At 40.5% G+C, this 19709-nt stretch overlaps 1 protein-coding gene across 1 annotated transcript in view; it reads left to right on the top strand.

Moving 5' to 3' along the window:
- Positions 1-3703: 3703 nt before the first annotated feature.
- LOC105928564 (acid-sensing ion channel 1) overlaps positions 3704-19709 on the top strand; it is a gene marked incomplete at its 5' end in the record, with an annotated part of 80733 nt that continues 64727 nt past the window's right edge. The window contains 1 exon segment of the mRNA XM_036140032.1: positions 3704-3899. Within this exon segment, the coding sequence (XP_035995925.1) occupies positions 3704-3899 (196 nt within the window).

Below are 19709 nucleotides of genomic sequence, written 5' to 3'. Positions count from 1 at the left end.
TTTGCATGTTCTCCCATACATGCCTGTGTCCTCTCTGGGTACTCCAGCTTCCTCCCACAGTCCACAACCACACTGTTATTTGTTGGTCTTCCTAAACTGCTTACTGTGGTTGGTGTGGTGTGTGTGTGTGTGTGTGTGTGTGTGTGTGTGCATGGCTGTTGTCTCTGTGTTGCCCTGTGATAGATTGGTGACCTGTCCAGGCTGCAGATAGGCACCAGCCTAGCTCTTGAACATACCTGCCTTATCTCCTTTTCGTCCTTTCAGAAACAACGTCTTGTTTAAATGAAATAATTTATAAACACATATCCATCCTTGTCTATACCCGCTTATCCATGCAGCGGTCAATGGGCGAGAGGCGTTGTACATCCCGGACAGGTCACCAGTCCATCACAGGGCGAAATCACACACGTCCAAGACAGCAAATCAGATAAAAGGTTGGGCTAACAGCGTTAGCTACTCTTGGACAGTTCAGAGACTTTAAAACTGATGTGGTGTGACTGGCTTTCTGTTCCTCGTTAGCGTTCTCGGAGCTGAATTTTAAAGAAACCGTCGTAGGGATCTCATCCAAGCTTCAGAAAGCAACGATGTGCCACTCAAGCCAGTTTTATACCAACAGTGTTGTCTGAACATGTGTGCAGAATGTCTTGATTTTCCTTTTCGCCGCAAAGTCAACAGGTTACTGCATGCACATGGTTTCTTCTGCAAAGTGACATGCAGTCTCTATTTTTTTTTTTTTTGTAATTCAACTATCATTATCTTAACTAAAGAATTTTTTTGCTTGCAAATGTTATAATTGTCACATTTTTTTTGGTTTAACAAACCTTGATCTATGTGCACTAACATGGCTCATTACTGGAAACCAGCCAGTAACAGCAATTTTCATCTGGCCACAACTAAATGAAGATTGACTGACTAGACACAGACATCTATAACGATAAGGTTGAGGGATCATGTTGTCTCTCAAGAGGGCTTTTTTTGTTTTTTCAGTGTTTGTTAGGGGACACATGACCATGTGTTTATTTCGCCATGGCATGAATGCCACCATCTTTTGTCAAGGGTCATAAACCTGATAATGTCATAAAGAGAATTCATATATTTACCTCTTTGTCCTTTTCCAAAGTTTTCTGCATTTTGGTTTCAGCGCCTATTCCATGTTAATTGTTTGTTTTTTATATAGGATTGTTTTTTTATTTAGTTCCGTGGAACCAGAAACATGAAGTGAGCATTTGATCTAAATGGAGCCTCATAGCGCCTTGGTTGCGTGCTCTTCTTCAGAGCCGTCGCTGTTTATTAGTCGGCAGACACATTAAATGCCAGTGTGAACATGGCCAGTGAGTTTGCTAACAACGTGCTGGTTAGCAGCACTGTTTGAGCCGCTAATCAACTCCCAAGTCTCTCACACTGTCTTTGCAGATCACTTCACATTCATACGGCACCCCTTGGTAATGATGTGTTAGGATTTACACGGGGGAAAAAAAAAAAAAAACAACAACAACAGAAAATTAAGTTAAATCCAAAATTTGTGTTTGAGTACAAGAAAAAGAATGAAGTTATACATCTTTTTTTTTTTCTACTGGCTCAATAAATCGGAGATGATCAGCATGCACTGCTCCGAATCTCAAAAGCCAATGCTGGATGACTATGAAGGCTAGAAAAGGTTTCAGAACCAGCCCTGACTTTTGCATCAGCTGTGTCAGAGCGGGGACACGCTGTATCTGGACCATGCAGGACATCGATCCCTGAGGACTGGAGCTGGACATGGCAGCTTGTGCAAAGAAGAAGGATCAAAGAGCCTTTCCTCTGTATTCTCAGCCTTGTGAAATGTGAGGACTAAGTGCTGTATTATTCCCAAAGGGGGGTTGTATAAATTAATAGCAGCAGGTGTGTCAATAATTGCACCACTGGTGATTTGTTATAAACAATTATTTCCAAATATGAGATTATGCAACTGCGATAAGAAAAAAATAACAATATGTTAAGGTTTATTACTCACCATTAGTGGCCGGCGCTGTAGATGTTTCCAACAGCAACGTTTAACGATTTTGATCATTTTCTTTGGAATAATCTAAAAGAAGAGGGGTAACGTACTTTATAAATTGTAAACCGGTTCGTGACCATGTAAACTTGGTTTATCCATTGCTGTTATCGCTCTAAAAAAATCAAACGTGTGGGTCGTATCAAACAGCAGACAGGCAGCCATGGCTTTTTGGCTGAAGAGCACACTGGACCGTTTAGGCTGAAGAGCTAGCTCCAGTCCAGAATAGGCACGCACGAAACGTCGCACGTCATTTGTTCCTCCGGCTCTGTGCTCCAGAACTCTTCGATTGGGATTAACACAGTGGTCTCCCTGTTACAGTGCCAAGTCTCCGCTTTAATTTGACGAGGCCCAAATTCAAAGAGTTCATTAGTAATTAGACACTTGACTGCTAAATGATGCCTGGCAACTGCTTGTTTTGGGGTCATGCTCAGTAAAACTCGAGAGTCCGGTTCTGAAGATGTGATTTATTTAGTTGTCGACGAGAGGGGCCAACGTGTCAGAAAGGTATTTATCTTTTTTTTTCCTGTTTGTTTTCTATAATTTTCCACAGCTAAACGTTTTGAGTCTGCCGTTTCCATGTTCTCTTAGTGCGCTTCATTCCTTCAGGTTCCTCCTGCATGATGGAAAATAAAAAAAAAACACCGGATTAGACGAACAGGATGTTTAAGTCTGTTCGTCCCACTTTGTTAGCCTTTAATTAGTGTTCAGAGTGCAGCCACGAAATGGGCTCCGGGGTGTATGTTGTCTGATGGTTTGGCCTCCAGCTGAGCTGTTGCGCTGATATTTACTGTGGATTTCATCACTACCAAAAAAAAAGAAAAAAAAATTCTTTAGAAGAATAAAATAAAATAGAAATAGCCATTATTTGTCCCACACTGGGGCAATTCAGATCCAACAGGAGCGATGTGACAGACAAATTGAGGCATCCAGATTCACGCAAGGGTGAGAAATAATTTTTAAAAAAGTGAGAAAAACAGAATATGCATTACAGCGAAAATCAAAACATAAGAAAAGTACATTACAGTTCTTCAAAACCATGCTCCCGGCCTTAATAATCTCGTCTGGCTCAGTTCTGAAGGTGAAGCATTCACATTAAAGTTTAACCAAACGTCTCCTGGCTAAAGGAAAGCAGAGAAACAAAATTTAGGAGCTACCAGTCAAACCCAAACACCTCTTACTCTTGGATCCTGATAGGTGAGGCCTGCGCTGAAGAGCTGTATATAGCCTAGAGCTGCTGCATTGTCAGGGATGGGCCGGCTGGGTTTTATGGGTCTGTGTCTGAACTTTATTATGGAGCGTTCAATAAACTGTTCCGGTCGGATAATGCCCGTCCGTTTGAGAGGCAGCGAAATGCCACAGGAAAACCATCATGTTGAGTTTTATTGTCAGTTTTCTGTCCGTTTTGATTTATTCGGGGGCCATTATTTTAAGCTCCGGTTGAGCAGAGCAAAAGTTCACTGATAAAAAACTTAGGAACCTTTCTGAAATATGCAAAAAAAAAAAAAAAAAAAAAGTTAAAAGATGAAATTGAGGTTGACTTTTTTGTTCATAGGGAGGCGACTGTTCTATTATGGGATACTGCAGACTCATCAGTCCATGCTAAATTAAAAGGCATTAAATTTGCATGTAAAATGAAAGGGAATATTTCTCTCTCTCTCTCTCCAGGTATGAGATCCGGGACATACACCTCGTGGAGGAGAGCGTGTTGGAGAGCCTGAAGCTCAAAACCGACTTTCAGAATTTCAAGCCGCGACCTTTTAACATGCGGGAATTCTACGACCGCACCGGTCATGACATTAACGACATGCTGCTGTCCTGCCACTTCCACGGCACAGAGTGCAGGCCGGAGCACTTCAAAGTGGTGAGTCTTTTCCTCAAGAGGGGTTTATTGTACCCAGCAGCTCTGAGCCTCCTTCACCAACAGCCAACAGTCAGGGGGCTTCAGGGGCTGCCAGTAAATATTTGGAAGCTGGAGTGCAAATATTAGAGCCAAGGGTTCCCCTTGTGTGAGCCGGTCAATGTTTGACTGCATTTAAAATTCACAAAGGGAAATTTTTCTCTCACACACACGCTACATGTTGGCCACCTCCTCTCACCCTCTTTAGCTTTTAGCACAATATTCACATCCAACCAAAACCCACACAAATGTGATCAATGGAGGACAGCTGAAACAAAGAGAGAGAAAACAGGAAGGTCTAAAGCACCACATTTATTAACCTCGCATACATATTCTGTATAAAAGATGCTGTTCGGGTCCTGAATGATTAGAAAGCACAAATGCATGTTATTGCAGAGGTTACAAGGAAGTTTGTCTCCCTGATAACAAAATAGGAGCATGCAATACACTTATGAATATGAGTGCAGTTAAAGACTTGAAACATAATATACATATTTAAAAGGGGAGAACAGGTTTATACTTATACTGTCCCACCACATTTCCACATAGATTACAGTATAATAGCTCAATCTGCTTCTAATTACATAAGTATATTAACAATTTGACACAATTCATTACACCTCATATTTGAAGATTTTTACCATACATACATATTGAAGTATATAGTACGGTTTATATTTCCGTTAAGTGATCCATTTTTGCTATAATAATAATAATAGTAATTATTATTATTATTATTGTTATTTACATTGCATATTCATCTGTAACCATCCTATAGTGCAGGGATCTGGAACCTGCAGCTCTTTGGACCTTTCCCAATATCAACAGCTTTAACAAAAAATTACCAACTAATGTTTTTTTTAATTATAGATATAACAAATTACCGTTTTTGCATTTTTTTAATGGAACAATTCATTGAGTTTTCACAACAGAATATTTTTTATGTGTTTTTGTGTTTTTATTGTCATTTGATTGGAAACGGTGTGCGTTTGTTTAAATCGTTTTCCACAGATAAACATCCCATAGCAGAAAGTGTATCTCTCCTCTTTCTGCAAATGTGTTATGATTTTCTTTATTTTACAGCCTAGAAATAGAAGTAAAATGGTGGTTCTTTAAAAAAATGACAACACATTTCCTATAAAGGATATCTATTAAAATAATATACGTTGTCTTTTTTGATAAGGTCATGTCACACAAAGTTGACCAAAGTGCATCACATAAGGATCTCTGCAGACAAGTGCAATGCAAACAAGCAAATACAATCAGAAGATCGCCATAAACACCAACAATTATGATACAAATAAGATAAAAGAAAGCACAATTATACAATATCTCAGCCTAAGTGCTCCAATTGTCTCAATCCTAACTCAAATTAAAAGTCAATGTGAAAAAGTCTGTTTTCAGGAGGCTAAATATCTAGAGACTGTACAAACTCAGCAGAACGAATGTCAAGGGGTAGTTAGTTCCAGAGACTGGGGGCTGCCACAGCAAAAGCCTGATCCCCTCCTTCACCTGGCTGGAGGATTTCACTGCTCTTTTGGGTTGTGAGGGTTAAGTAGAACAGCTAAATAATTGGGTGCCGAGCCATATAAAGATTTTAACGTGAGTAAAAGAATCTTATAATCTATGTCAAAATGCACAGGCGGCCAGTGTAAATCAGCTAAGACTGGGGTGATGTAGACACCCTTTCTGGTGTCTGTCAGCTGCCGTGCAGCAGCGTTTGTACTACCTGCAGATGACGGAAATATGATTTAAAAAATCTCCTTTTTCATAGCTGGCTTTTCAGTCTCTACCCTCTCATTTCTGTCTGCGCCCTCTCATTGCGTGGCAATGTAAAGGTGGCTTCTGTGTGGACGGTGACACTGGCGTTCCAGCAGCTTCCAGGTCCTTGGTGGATCCTGGGTTGTTCCTGAACATCCCAACCAGATTCCTGCCATCTGAGAGTCTTCTCTCCTAACTTTCACCTCATGGTGTTTGCCCGTGTTATCTTGGTATCTGCAGTTGTTTAAAACCAGATATGGGAGGGATCTTTACTGAGAATCATTAAAGTCAGTCCAGTGATGGCCGACTAACAAATCCTCTCCATGCAGGCGGAGAGAAACCAGCGGCTTTGTCTAACCCGACTGCTAACTCCTAGTTGACAGACCTTCAGCTTCTCAAGTTAAAAGACATTCATTCATCACTTGACGCCATTATCTTTTCTCATTTCTTCTCATGGAAATTGTTCAGTGAAGTCTGATCACAGCGTTGTACGCTTTAAAATGGAGATCTGTGATAAATGATGAAATTCATTGTAGTCTCGTCTCTCACTCATCGAACCAGCTCAAGATTTTTGAACAATGTAAACTTAAAGCTACAATTAAAGAGCTAGGAGCATTAACAGTGGCTAGTTTGATAAAAACACACCAGCTTTTGGTGTAACAAACTTTTAAAAAGCTTCAACCTGATTCACTGAAATCCTAACTCTGCATTATGATGATCAAACTATGATTAAGAGAATCCTAAATCACCTCTGGAGTTTAAATGATGCTGAGCGTCTGAAACTGAAGTGGCATTACATTACATACATTATTAAGATCTGCCCACACAGATTCTTCACCAGGGGAACTGCTGTCGCCAGAACTAAAGCGCAGCTACTTTTCAACATAATGCGAGGCTGCACAATGCAGGATCATGGCTATGCTCTTCGTGCATGGCCTTTGAATTTTCTCGCTACTCCTACAGAATGTGAGCATGTCAGGAACCGCAGACGATCTTGTTCACCTCCACAACAAAGGAATTTCCCAAAATCCCCATAATGATTACTCTGGGGAGCTTCTTTTTTTTTTTTTTTCAAGGAAATCCAAACCAGGAATGGTCATCTCTAACAGAGGGGCAACAAATGCTGTTAGTTACGTCTATTTAACATAGACTAGGTGTATCTTTTTATAGGTCTAACATGACAACATCAGGCTCATTAGATCATGTTTTGTATTTCCTTGTTTCTCTCCTGCATATCTAGAGAGAGAAAGAAAAAAAAAACATTTTTATCTCCCATCTTGTTGCTGTAATAGTATTCCCACCAGGTTGACCAGTGCTGTTTGTTCAGTAACACCACAGACAGGAAAACAGTTTCCAGTCCCTACTTTTATTGGCTGATCATTTCAATCATCAACATAACCAGGCAGTATTGGTAGAAGCCAAAGACAAACACATTAATTCTCACCCTCTGCCGGGGTTATTAATTTCCAGGAATATATATCTTTATTGCGAGCAGAGAACACACACTGTAAAATCATATTTTTACCCGTTCATAATATTGTGAGCTTGATTAGATCAAATCTAAAGGATGTTTTTTTTCTGAAATAGGTTTTAATTTTAAAATTGTATCTCTGCGGTGCCCTTCCAGAGTATTCACACCCACGAAACGTATTTGCATTTCAACACATTACATCTACTAACTCACTTTAATTAATATCATTTGGATTTTATGTAAGACGAACAAAAAGCTTTATATAACAGGAAAGTTAAAATTATTGCAGTAATAGAATTAAGTTGGACATTTGTTTGTACTCAGCTTCCTTTCCTCTGATACCCCCAAATAAAATCAAATGTAACCAAAGGTCAACAAATTGGTAAATCTCAAGAGGTATTGTTCAATCCACCTTCTGAGTATTAGGGTACAAACACAAACATGGTGAATGGAGCGAGTAATTTGTATGTTATCCCTATTCAAGTCAATAAAATTTTATTTATATAGCTCCAATTCACAACATGTCATCTCAAGGCACTTTGCAAAGTCAAATTAAATCAAATCATACAGACATATTGGTCAAAAAGTTTCCTGTCTAAGGAAATCTAGCAGATTGCATCAAGTATTGCCTCCTGAAAGAGTGTAGAGCCACAGGGACAGTCGTCTGCTGTGGCTTTACAGCAATCCCTCATACTGAGCATGCTGGAAGTGACAGTGGGGAGAAAACCTTCAGCAGAACCAGGCTCAGTGTGAAATGGCATGTGCCACAACAGACTGGAGGTTAGAGAAGACAAAGCAGAGACACAATAAAGCACACAAGCACACGTTGATCCAGGAATTATTTCTATCCTCCCTGGATTGTGTTACAGCTAACAGAATGCCAGATCAGGGGTACCTTCTACGAAGAGAAAAATGACAGAGAACAAAAAGTTAAAAGTTTAAATAACAACAAACAATGCAAATTGGAGAGCAGTAGGAGAACTCAGCAGAGTGAGAAAAATAGACCCTGATGTCCTCCAGCAACCTAAATCTATAGCAGCATAACTATAGAGGTAGCTCAGGATAACATAAGCCACTCTAACTATAAGCTTTGACTGCCTCCCATTCTTCTTTTAGAGACTCTAGGAACCACCAGCAGACCTGCAGTCTGAGAGCGAAGTGCTCTGTTAGGAACATACGGGGTAATCAGAGCTCTGATATATGATGGAGCTTGATTATTAAGGGCTTTATACGTGAGAATTTTAAATGATATTCTCGATTTAACAGGAAGCCAATGAAGGGAAGCTCTCTCTCTCTCTCTCTCTCTCTCTCTCTCTCTCTCTATATATATATATATATATATATATATATATATATATATATATATATATATATATATATATATATATATATATATGTATATAAATGTGGTAGCAAATATGATGTTTTGTGGTATCCTGCTGTGGGAAGGCTTTTCTGCAGCATTTGAAAGCAAGCGTGTCAGCGTTGATGGGAAGGTGGATGGAGCTAAATACAGAGAAAAGATTTGAGACAGGGCCGTGGTTCACCTCTCAACAGGAATCCAACACTAAATGTTTAGTTAGAGCAGAGATGGAGTGTTTCAGACTATGGTTGCACAATTTATTACCATTCAGTTAAAATACTATTGCTATAAATTGCTATATTGATATGGATTATGTTTAATTCTCACTTTCTGGGCTGTTTTTTTCTTTATTGGATAACAAATGCCCCCACCAGTCTCCATGAGCATCTCAGCCACTAAAGAAATATACCCAGTATGAGCACTTAGAGTCCAGCCGGTCATATATATTATTGATATGCTGAGCTTGAATGCCTGATATGCCTGATATGCCAGAAAACCTGAAAAATAATATTCTTCCAGATGTTAGATCCTAGAAGTTCTTTGTGGTTGCAATATTGCACGGTTGTCTTTCAGTTTATTGTGCAGCTCTAGTGTAGCTCAAGAGCAGATTTGTGTGTTAGAATGGTCCAGTCAAAGTCCAGACCCACATACAAATGAGAAGCCGTGGCAAGGCCTTCATCCAATCTGACTGAGCTGGAGCTATTTAGCAGAAGGGATATTTCAGTCTCTAGCTGACTTAGACATAGTAAAAACAAATGAATTGCAGCAAGAAGGTGTTTCTATAACATACTTACTCAAGAGGCAGAACATGAATACTTCTTTTAGATCATAAGAATAAATACGAATCAAGAATCTTAATTGTCTTTATGCATCCATAAGGACATTTGGGTGAGTCGCCAGGTCTGAATGAACAAATAACGCACAAACACAAATCAAACACACCCATGGAAGAATTAGCATTCCTGGTGAAGACCCTCAGAATTGCAAAAACACAATCATCTTGTGCAATTATTAATTGATAATACAGCATGTTCTGATGATGATGAGAGGTTCAAGTTAAAAAGAAGAGAAGAGAAGCAGCAGTAGATTCACAGAGCCATGTAAAAAACTGTGTACCAGAAAAGCACTTCCTGAGAAGCAAATAAGTGTCCAAATAGTAATTACCATCTTTTAAAAGCGACATGTTCAAATAAAAGAAAAACAATTATGTGATCACTTTTGTTGGTCTCTCAACCAATTTCCCAATTTTGAGATTTGTGGTTGTTAAAAAGACAAAACATTTGCCTGTTTATGGGAGGGATGCATGTTTTATTGTCTAAATATAGGCATAAGCATTCTTAATTTACACATCTCTATGTGCTTATACACAAAACCTTTGTGATTAAAGGGACAGTGTGTAACTAATTTGGTTTTTAATGAGCAAAAAATCAAGTGTTACTTTTATAGATGCATATTCTGGCAAAGTCTAACAACATCACACCAAAAATTAAAGCGTTGTTATAACTTAAAATTAGTAGTTTATAAATACATAGGTGTTGGTGCACCCACTGGGAGGCGCCATGTTGCTTCGCTGGTTCTGATTTCAGCAGCCGAAAGATGCCAAACTTGTCAGCTTTACGCGTTTTTCCTATCTGTCCTCTATATGAGGTCGTGCTGTCGGTGGGGGATGAGTAGAAAACAAGCAAAGACGACTGTAGATCATTCCATTTGCCATTTTCTGTTGAAATAGAGGACCACCCGTACTATTTGCTCAGCGCAAGGGAAGCAAAAATAACCAAGAAAAAAGAAGAAGAAGCAATAACCGGAGAAACGAGAAGCTATATCAGCTATTATTACCAGGTGGAGATAATTCAGGAGGGAGCAGGGATTTGATGCGGAGGTTGCAGGCTTTCTGCTGGACAGCAGGTAAGTTAATTCAATATAACACTGATGTTTATTTTTGCCGTTATGTTAGAAACAGGGCAGTGTAGTCCAGTAGCTACTCTGTCCTCCCGGCAGGCAGAGGTGGCTCGATTGTTTGTCTCTCCCTCTCCCTCCATTATGTGTGTACAGGGAGGAGCGGAGGGATATCAGCCCTGTTCATTGTCTGTAGTGCAGCTGCTAATTTAGAGCCCAAATAAGCGAATGTACATTCAGAAATGAGCACAAAAAAAAAAAATGCGACTTGTGGAATTTACAAGCGACTTTGGAAAAAAACAAGCGGACTCGGGAACAGTGCTGAAAACCATTTAAAACGACGCGCCTAGCTGTTAGCTATTAGCAGTAGCTAATACACGGAGGACATGTTGAATGTTGTCACATTTATCATACCCCACGGCTTCCGTAGTGGTTGTTACGCTCTTAACGGCGAGGTCGTTGGTAATTCACAGATAGCACCACTAGATGGTGTGCCAGTGTTAAAGTCTGCACACTGGGGCTTTAAATAAATGAGGCTTATTGGTGAAATTAAGATGTATAAGCAAGTCCACCGATATTTAGAGTGCTTCTGCCTTATGCAGCTTATGGAGTGGTCCTGCTTGTCTGTAATATCACATTAATAACCCCCACTAACTTAACGAGGAAGGAACTGTTTGTAATGTTCCTAATAAGGCTTGTGATTTTGAAATTTTTGCAGACAAAGTGGTAAAGTTTTCTAAACCGTGCCCACCCTTTAACTTGTCTCCAAGTTGCATCGTAACAAGGCCCCTAATGAGTTTGCTTTTCCCTAAAGTGAGAAGAGGACGCATAATTTCCTCCACCAAACAGTCCCTTCGAGCCGTAGGAGGAAGCTTGTGGTTGTGTGGCGCTTTAATGATGCCAGAGCAGAGAGCATGTCTCCTTAACCCAACCATTGCATCACTTCTCTGCACCAATGAGCATGTCTTTCCCCAACATTTGATTAGTTCTGCCTCAGCTCTTTCAGATGCTGAAATGTGAAATGCAGAGACGTGAACGCATGAAACACGAGGCGCGTCTCTGATTCCCGCTGAAGCATCCCGCTGGTCTCTCAGTGTTTCATCTAAATCGAAGGGAGTGACAGCTCGCGCAGTTGGATCAGTCCGAGAATGATTTAAATGTTATCAAATGTAATAGAGGCTGCAAGAAGCGTCTGAGCAAATTACAATTGGCAAGAACATCGTGACAGTAGAAAGGTGCTTAGCCCCCAGAGAGGTTTAAGGTCTTGATTTCTTTCCCCTCATCTTCCTTTTCTAATCTACATCACATCACGTCCACCAAACTGTAAAATACACTTCCTTTGAAGGCCGCCTTTGATGCGAGGCATTGTTAATCTTTACGGCGCTCCACAGCTATGTGCCTGATGAATAAAGAAAGAACTATATCCCAACTGACTGATCTTTGTGAAAAGATCAAACCGGGAAATGAGGCCGATAAGACTCTGCCTCGTGCTGTTTGTTATGAGGACGAGGAACCAGTTCTCAGTCAAATTAGCAGGATGCTTTAAATAAATAAAACGAATTGTGTGGAAAACAAAAAAAGTGACCCTAAAACGTCTCCAAGACAGGTTTTTCAGACATTGCAACAAAGTGTACAAACTTGCATTATTATTAAAAGAGATGGGTGTATTCATTATAGTTTAGCAAGAGCAAAGAGTCGCTGTCCCTGAACAGGAAAATTGATTATCAGAATATTTCGCTTGAAAATATAGCATTGGTTTAATTGAAATTCAAGTGGATCTTTTCATACTAATGAGTGCATTAAAAACCTGAGCTGCTGCCAAATCTGCTAACCTATAAATCTAAGCCATTAATATATTAAAAAGTTCTTATTGACTTTGACAGCAAAGGGTGCTGGGCTCTAATGTTCAAAAGCGTGAGCATAGCATGACAATGACATGATAATGAAAGGAGCGTCGGGGGCTGTTTATGCCATTCATTCTTAGCTAATATTTCCATTTTAATTTACTTACTTTTTTAAATGTTGTTTTTTAATGTTTTGAATTCTGTTGGACCATGACACACTTTGTGAATCCAGCCTGAGAAAGGTGCTGTTATAAATAAAATTTACTCACTTACTTCTTCCACATTTGTCTTGCTTTAGGACAGAATCGGGCCTGTCTCTGTTTCCGCAGGGCTAAGAAAACATATTAACTCATGTTCTGCTCAATAAGAGCTCAGCAAATAGTTTGTGTTTACGTGACCCTATGGTCACAAAGAAGGAAACTTATATAATGGCTTCATTAGTTAATGCGACAACATTATGTTATATATACACTGGCTGAAAAGGAGAGAGTACCTTACATAGGAATACCCCTTAAACCTTTCTACATTTTGTCTCATTACATCTAACTTAAAATGTATTTTATTGAGACTTTAGGTGAAAGGCCTAACTCCGTAATTTATTTTTAATATTGGAATATCTTAAATGTGTGCCGTGTATTTGATTTCAACCCTCCTGTGGCAGTACTTTGTAGAACCACCATTTGGTGCAATTTAAGCTGCAGGTCTTTAGTCGAATGTATCAAGCAGCTTTAGAAATGAAATGACTAAACCTTTTGGTCATTCTTCTTTGCAGCATAGCTCCCCTGCTGTATTTAAATTAAATACGTTTGGAGTGTGTAAAAAGTTGATGACCATTTTCTGTAACTCTCTGACTGAATCTGTCCTCACTTTCGCTTTTATCACCTGGTTTGGCAGTCTATCAGCTGGAAACAAGAACAGGATTAAGCAAATTGGAAAAATTGCTGGCAAAATTATAGGAGTGAGATTACCCATTTTAAAAGAAACTTTAAATTAAAAAAATGAGTCCTGCAAAAGGCAGAACACATAATTCATTCTTCACATCATCCACTTCATAGTGAATTTGAGCTACTAACGTCGGAGAGGAGATTCAGACATCCCAAATCAAGAATAAAACTTTTTCACTAGCCATTTCAAAGGTTATCGGGCTTGGTTTGTTGTTCTGCCTGTTTTAAATGATGCAGGAAAAGTGTCTTGCCCAAGGACACAACAGATGAGGTGGTCGGAGCAGGGGCAGTTATTATAGTGATATAACTGTGTCACTGCACGTTTAGACAATTGAGATTATTTCTGCTTTTCTTCAGTGTTCTACAGGCTTTCTTCAAAAATGGCCCTGAAATTTGCTTAATCCTATCTTCGCATTTAACTCATATTTAAAGAAAAAACAGCATTCTCACACCGTGATGTTGTCACTACCATGTTTCATTATGAAGATGGTGTCTTTGGGGTGCTTGTGCAATTTTACTTTTCCTCAAAGCAAATAGTTTTGCCTGCATGCTAAAAAGTTACATTTTGGTCTACTAGAACGTGTCCTTGCACATGTTTGCTGTGCCTCTGGCATGGTTTGTGGCAATCTACGATTGAACTGAAGTTCTTTGGGTTTTCTCTCAGCAATGACCTTCGTCTTGGAAATATTTCTACATGCCCGATGTGCAGACTGCACAACTAAAAGTCATATCAACAAATCCATCCACCTGAAATGTGGATGTCTGTGGCTCTTTAAGAGCTCTCATTGCTCAGTTTAGGAGGGCAGCTATGTCATGGTATGTTTTTACAGTACTGTGATTTCCATTTTTAGATCTCTGTGAGATATTAAAATTCTGGGCTTTTGTTTAACAACCTAATACCTCCTTAAACCTCTCCACTAGCGTATCCCTGACCTGCCTGGTGTGTTTGCTGGTCTTCATGATGCTGTTTGTTCTCTAAAGTTCTCTGACAAACAAACTTGAACAATTGGGGTTATAGATCTTATTTACCACATGCTTGTATCATGTTCTAGCAGTCTGAATGTGCTTTACTTAATTAGCATGAATAGGGCACCTGCGCTCCTCCAGCGGTTACGCAATCAGCCTCATTCCATTCTCCCGTTCTTCTGCTCTTATATGCGGGGCTTCTCTTTCCAGCGCTTGTGAGATCATTGAAAGCCTTGTGTGGGTCAATGTATTTTTTCTTTATTTGCCTTGCCAAGTCCCTGACCAAGTTCTCATCTCTGGCTTTCCCTGATTTGTCTTGCTGTTGTTTGAACACCTGATTGCCTTCTTTATTCTGGACATGACCTGGATCACTCTCATGACCAGGTAAAACACGAACCCTACCCAGAGTCGCCAAAGACTGCCTGCCCAGAGCAGTTGCCCAGAAGCATCTGTGTCTGTCTGTACCAGGACTTTATTCTTTATTTAAGTAAACTTTTAAAAAGGCACATTGAGCTTATAAGCTATATCCTTTTCCTTAAGTAATTTCCCCCTGGGATCATTAAAGTAAGTCTTAGTCTGAGTCTGATATGATTATGAGGGAGGAGGAGATGAGAAATGTACCTGCAAACCTGGAGACTCTGCCTTCTTCTCGTTCTGTTCCTCTGTCTCACCAGTCCTTCTCCAGACATCAGCCACAATCCACTTCTCCTCCCATGTCTGTATATCCAGATTCACCCATCTTACCTGAACCCAGCAGTAGGAGGTTGGACTTGTCCCAGGAAGTAGGAAAAGAGTCGCTCCGCTCAGCAGGTCTGCTTGAGTGCGACTCCTCTTCACTTCCTCAAACAGCCTCATTCTATTCACCTGTTCTTCGTCATCTATATACGGGGCTTCTCCTTCCAGCATTTGCCAGATGATAGAAAGTTTTGCAGAGTAAAAGTAAAACTCCAGCATTTTTCTTTGCCTTCCTTATCTAGATCCTGACCAAATGATTGTCTCTGGATTCCCTTCTCTTGTCTTGCCCTCGTTTTGAACACCTCATCCGTTTCTGCATTCTGGACATGACCTGGACCGTTCTCACGACCTCGATCTTTGCCGAGCCCTTTTGGAGCTGTCAGCAAGTACCCCATGGACCTTGCCCAGGGCTGTAATTGAGCGCTTGCCCGGAGCTGTAAGTGAGCGCTTGCCCAGACTCGTCTCTGTCTGTTTGTACCAGGACATTATTCTTTATGTAAAAATAAACTTTTCAAAAATGCACATGGTGTCTCTGGCTGAATATGGAGTTCTCTTTCTCGGCGCATAACAGTTTGTGATGCCAGTAAAGGGACACATTGTCTTCTGCACAAGCTTGTTGCGTTTGAGATGAGAAGCTTCACTACCCACTGTTTCAGCAAGTTTTCTTGGCCCGTTTAGTTTAATTTGAAAAACAAACACTAACCTCTACAGCTAGTTGGTCTAGATGAAATTATGAAACTTAAACGTTGCTATAATTTGCTACCATTTGCTTAATAACTTAACACGATCTGTAGCTGTCGGCCCTGTTGATGGGGCTCCGGCAGAAACGGTTTCACCTGATCACGTTTCACTTTTTCTGGAGTATAGGGGGGAAAATAAGATTACTTATTATGTGTCGAGTTTATTAAAATATGTTGCAAAGAATGTAACACATAGCATTCGCATCACATTGTAAGCTCTGGCCTACAGAGATCACGCGTGTCTAATGCCTAAGGACAATAGATCTGCAAAAATATTTACGAGACAAACCGTGGGAACGAGCTTCTCTGCAAGTTGTTGACTTCTCATCATCTATTTCCTGCGGCGGCAGAAACCCGCAGTGGCGGATGACCTTCGAGGGGGCAAAGCAGAGAAACCTTTTTCCACACAGAGCCCATCAGCATAATAAAATAAAGATGTAACATAAACCACAGGTTCAACACAGTCAAGACAGGGCAGGTTTATTGGTGCAGCACATTTCAGCAACAAGACAATTCAAAGTGCTTAACATGAAAACATAAGGAAAGAGAACAGATTAAAAGGACGCTGCAAAAGGAAAGAAACGCTGGACTACAGGCTGAAATTATTGATGTTTCAGTCAATAGTTTTGATAAATAAAACAAATTTCGTGTTGTTTTAATGTTGTTTTAAAGGAACTCAGGGTTTCAGCATTTTTTTTTCAGTTTTATGAAAGTTTGTTCACTATTAATGGTGCCAAAAAAAAAAAACAGTAAAAATTGCTGCTTCTCCCTGTTTTGTTCTGATTCTGGCTGTGTGGAGTAGACGTGATCCAGGAGACCCAAGTCGTCTGGAAGCTTGTCACGGCAGCAACAAATCTTTAAAGAAGCAATAAGCGACATTTCACCGCTGGGTGGGCTGCTGTCTGTAGACCAAAACAAGATGTGTAACAAGCCACGCCCCTTTCCCCTCCCCTTCCCACCCGTCGCCTTGTATGCGCATATTTGCAAAGGATACAAACACAGCAAACAAGCATCACCTTTCAGAAGAACATATCAGTGAAGAAGTAACTCATATCTTTATAATAACTCATAACTTTATAATGATTTATTTGCAAGAGAACACAGGGAGATTGTGTTTGATGTCACACCATTTTCCATCTAAAAAGTTACCTTAGTTCTTCACAAAACTATTTTTTAGTTCCTTCAGTCTAAATTAATAAAATATCACTTAATAATGATACTTTAATGTATTTTGGTGCTGAAACGTTCAGCAGTTTTCAAACTAAAAGAGGTCATCCAAAGTCTATTCCCCGAGATGTGGGCAGCCGGCGTAGGAACCCCCGAACTGGGATGACGTGCTCCACTTTCGACCAGCATTCTTAATCAGCTTTCTGATTGACTATTTTAGGCAAACACGTGAAGACCCTGTTGCAGTCATCAATCGGATTAAAAATAAACGCATAGGTGAGTTTTCCCAAAATCCTGCCGGGACATTAGTCCTGAGACTTTAGCAAGCTACGCAATCTTTCGTCACACATGTTAACAGTGAAGCACTGGTAGGGGGACGTTACACATTAAAGCTCCTTGTTAGCTAAATATAAAGAAGTGCATTAGTGAAAACAGCTTGAAAGGTAAGAGCAATCAGAGTCCTTTGTAAAGTCCTTTTGCTCTGAGCTGCTCTCTGAAGACCGGATAAATGCTTTGGCAGTTGCAGCAGTTATCAGAAGCCCCCAGCGCTCCTCCTGAGTTCCTCAACGTCTGAGGAGAATCATCACAGCTAATTGGACTCTGAGGTATTTCTGGTGTTGACAGCAAAGTGAGCTCATTTTACAACCCACTCACCAGTGAACTCCAGCAAAGGGGAACCAAGAGAGAGTCCCACTCTGACAAGAGCTTCTCCTGGTCTAATGCCTGGCCCCTTTTTGTTAGTCAAAGAATCTGACAGCTCTACCCGGGGAATGGATGTGCGTTCGCCAGCTCTCACCGTGCTGCCGTTGTCTTGTGATTTCTTTACCCTGATTGCAGCTGTCATGTCTCAAGTAAGAAACACGCATTTGGAGATCCTGCAGACAAAATGCAAGACATGTCAGGAAAGAGAGGAGACAGCCTGGAGACGCTGTGCATTTTCGTATTTCATCATTTTTGGAGGCTGCGATTGCTGGGGGATATGCTCAGAAGTCCTAGCTCAAAATTACACATGCAAAACCTTTAAGAATCATATCACCCACTTATCTTGAGTCTACGTATCTACTACTTAAACACGTGTGTTTACAAAGCATTAAAACCATTGCTTCTTTTATTGCAGCAGCATGTTATCACAATTAAACTTTTTGAAAAATCTACAGGTGAACCCTTTCTCTATTGTTTTGACAGTATGTTCTGGATTAGCCAGCTCATAGACCCAATGAAGAGCAATTTTCAGTTTATAGAGCGGGTTATGATGCCTTCGGAAGAGAAACAAGCCCACAGCATCACAGAACCTCAACCATACCGAAAGGCGGGAATGGTTCTTCTGTTAATGTGGAACAGGACCTAAATGCAGGCTGAAGTCAAGTAGGATTATTACAGAAAGATATTTAAACAAAAAAATACATTTTGGGCTGAGTAAAAAAAAAAAAAGATGCGCAAACAGTGAGACATTGGGATAAAAACAGGTAAATCTTCTGATGAATGAATGTGAACCAGGAGTATAAATCCAGAGGAAGCTTATTACAGGGATTAGGATTGGGTGAGTCTGGTTACACTGAGTAAGAAGCAGCTGTGAGGGGAGCAGGAGCTGCGTCAACGAAACACTACAAGGGGAACAGAGGGGAATTAAATGACAGCAGTAGACACAGAAACTAAAAGAAGTATTTTAAAGCCTATTCTCTGAAACGTGGGGAGCCGGTGTAAGAACCTCCGAACTGGGATGATGTGCTCTAATTTCTTGATTTTAGTGTAGCAGCTCCAGCTATCTGCTTGACTTTTCAGGCAAACCTGTGAAGACACTACAAGGGGAACAGAGGGGAAATAAATAGACACAGAAAACGCAGGCATAATTATAACTATGACTAAAAATCTAAACACGGAGCTAAAAAACAAAACATAGAAATGACTCAAAACATGCGAAGCAGAACACGGGACTCAGAAGAAACCAAAGTGGACGTCCTACAGTTCAGTCCATGGCAGAAGGCCCTTCCTCATGTTTGATGTCAGTTTTACGTTCAACACACCTGGAGTGTTTGTTGATAAAAAGCTCAACCTGCCCAGAACACATGGCTCCAGCTATACTCAAGTTTAAAAACACGTTCACATATGTGATGTCAGTGCAGAATGTGCCGTTTAAGTTTTTCTTATGAAGACTAAAAGATTCCAACAGACCACTCTTTACTACAGTTCCCTGAAAGCAGTCTTTAGAGATTTCTTTTGACCACCATCACTGTCCTGCTCGCCGTTTGTGCCGACAAGATAAAAACGGGTCAGCCTAGTGGCGACTGGCTAAAAGAAATGGACCTCTGTGACACTTTATATTTATACTCCAGGGGAAAAAGAAAGTTGTGGATCACTAACTATTAGTTCCCAACGAAGTATACCAGAGTGACAAGTTTTGAGGCTTTTTTACACATCTTTACCAGGGCTACCAATAAATGTAGCCGGCGCTGTACACACGGAGCAACTGAAGGCGTTTTGCTAATGATGCTTCCTTTTCTCATGCAACCTTCAGGGAGTTCATTTCTACGTTGTCTTGGTATGAAGTGACCCAGTTTCAATGTAGAACGAACGAATGAAGCCTTTGGAAAATATTCAGCAGCAGAGCTTCAGACCCTCCGCTGACAGCAGACGCAGATTTCAGCGGCACTGAAAGTTTTATTGGACCGTAGGATTTGCTGTTGTACAGTAGGCACGCTCAGAGTGTCTGATTAATTATTTGACTGCTGCGGAGTTCATGTACTGATGATCGGGAGTAACCCTCCAGGAGACACGGAGCTCAGATTTCTCTGACAGCCTCGGCGATCTGGGGAGCTGGAGCAGAGCCAGACGGAAGCAGGAGGGTGTCCTGTATATCATTTGGCAAAAAATATTCAGAAGGCCTGCA

The sequence above is a fragment of the Fundulus heteroclitus genome, chromosome 1 (assembly GCF_011125445.2).
Source record: "Fundulus heteroclitus isolate FHET01 chromosome 1, MU-UCD_Fhet_4.1, whole genome shotgun sequence".
Classification (NCBI taxonomy): Eukaryota; Metazoa; Chordata; class Actinopteri; order Cyprinodontiformes; family Fundulidae; genus Fundulus; species Fundulus heteroclitus.
This window is presented reverse-complemented; position numbering and strand designations above follow the sequence as displayed.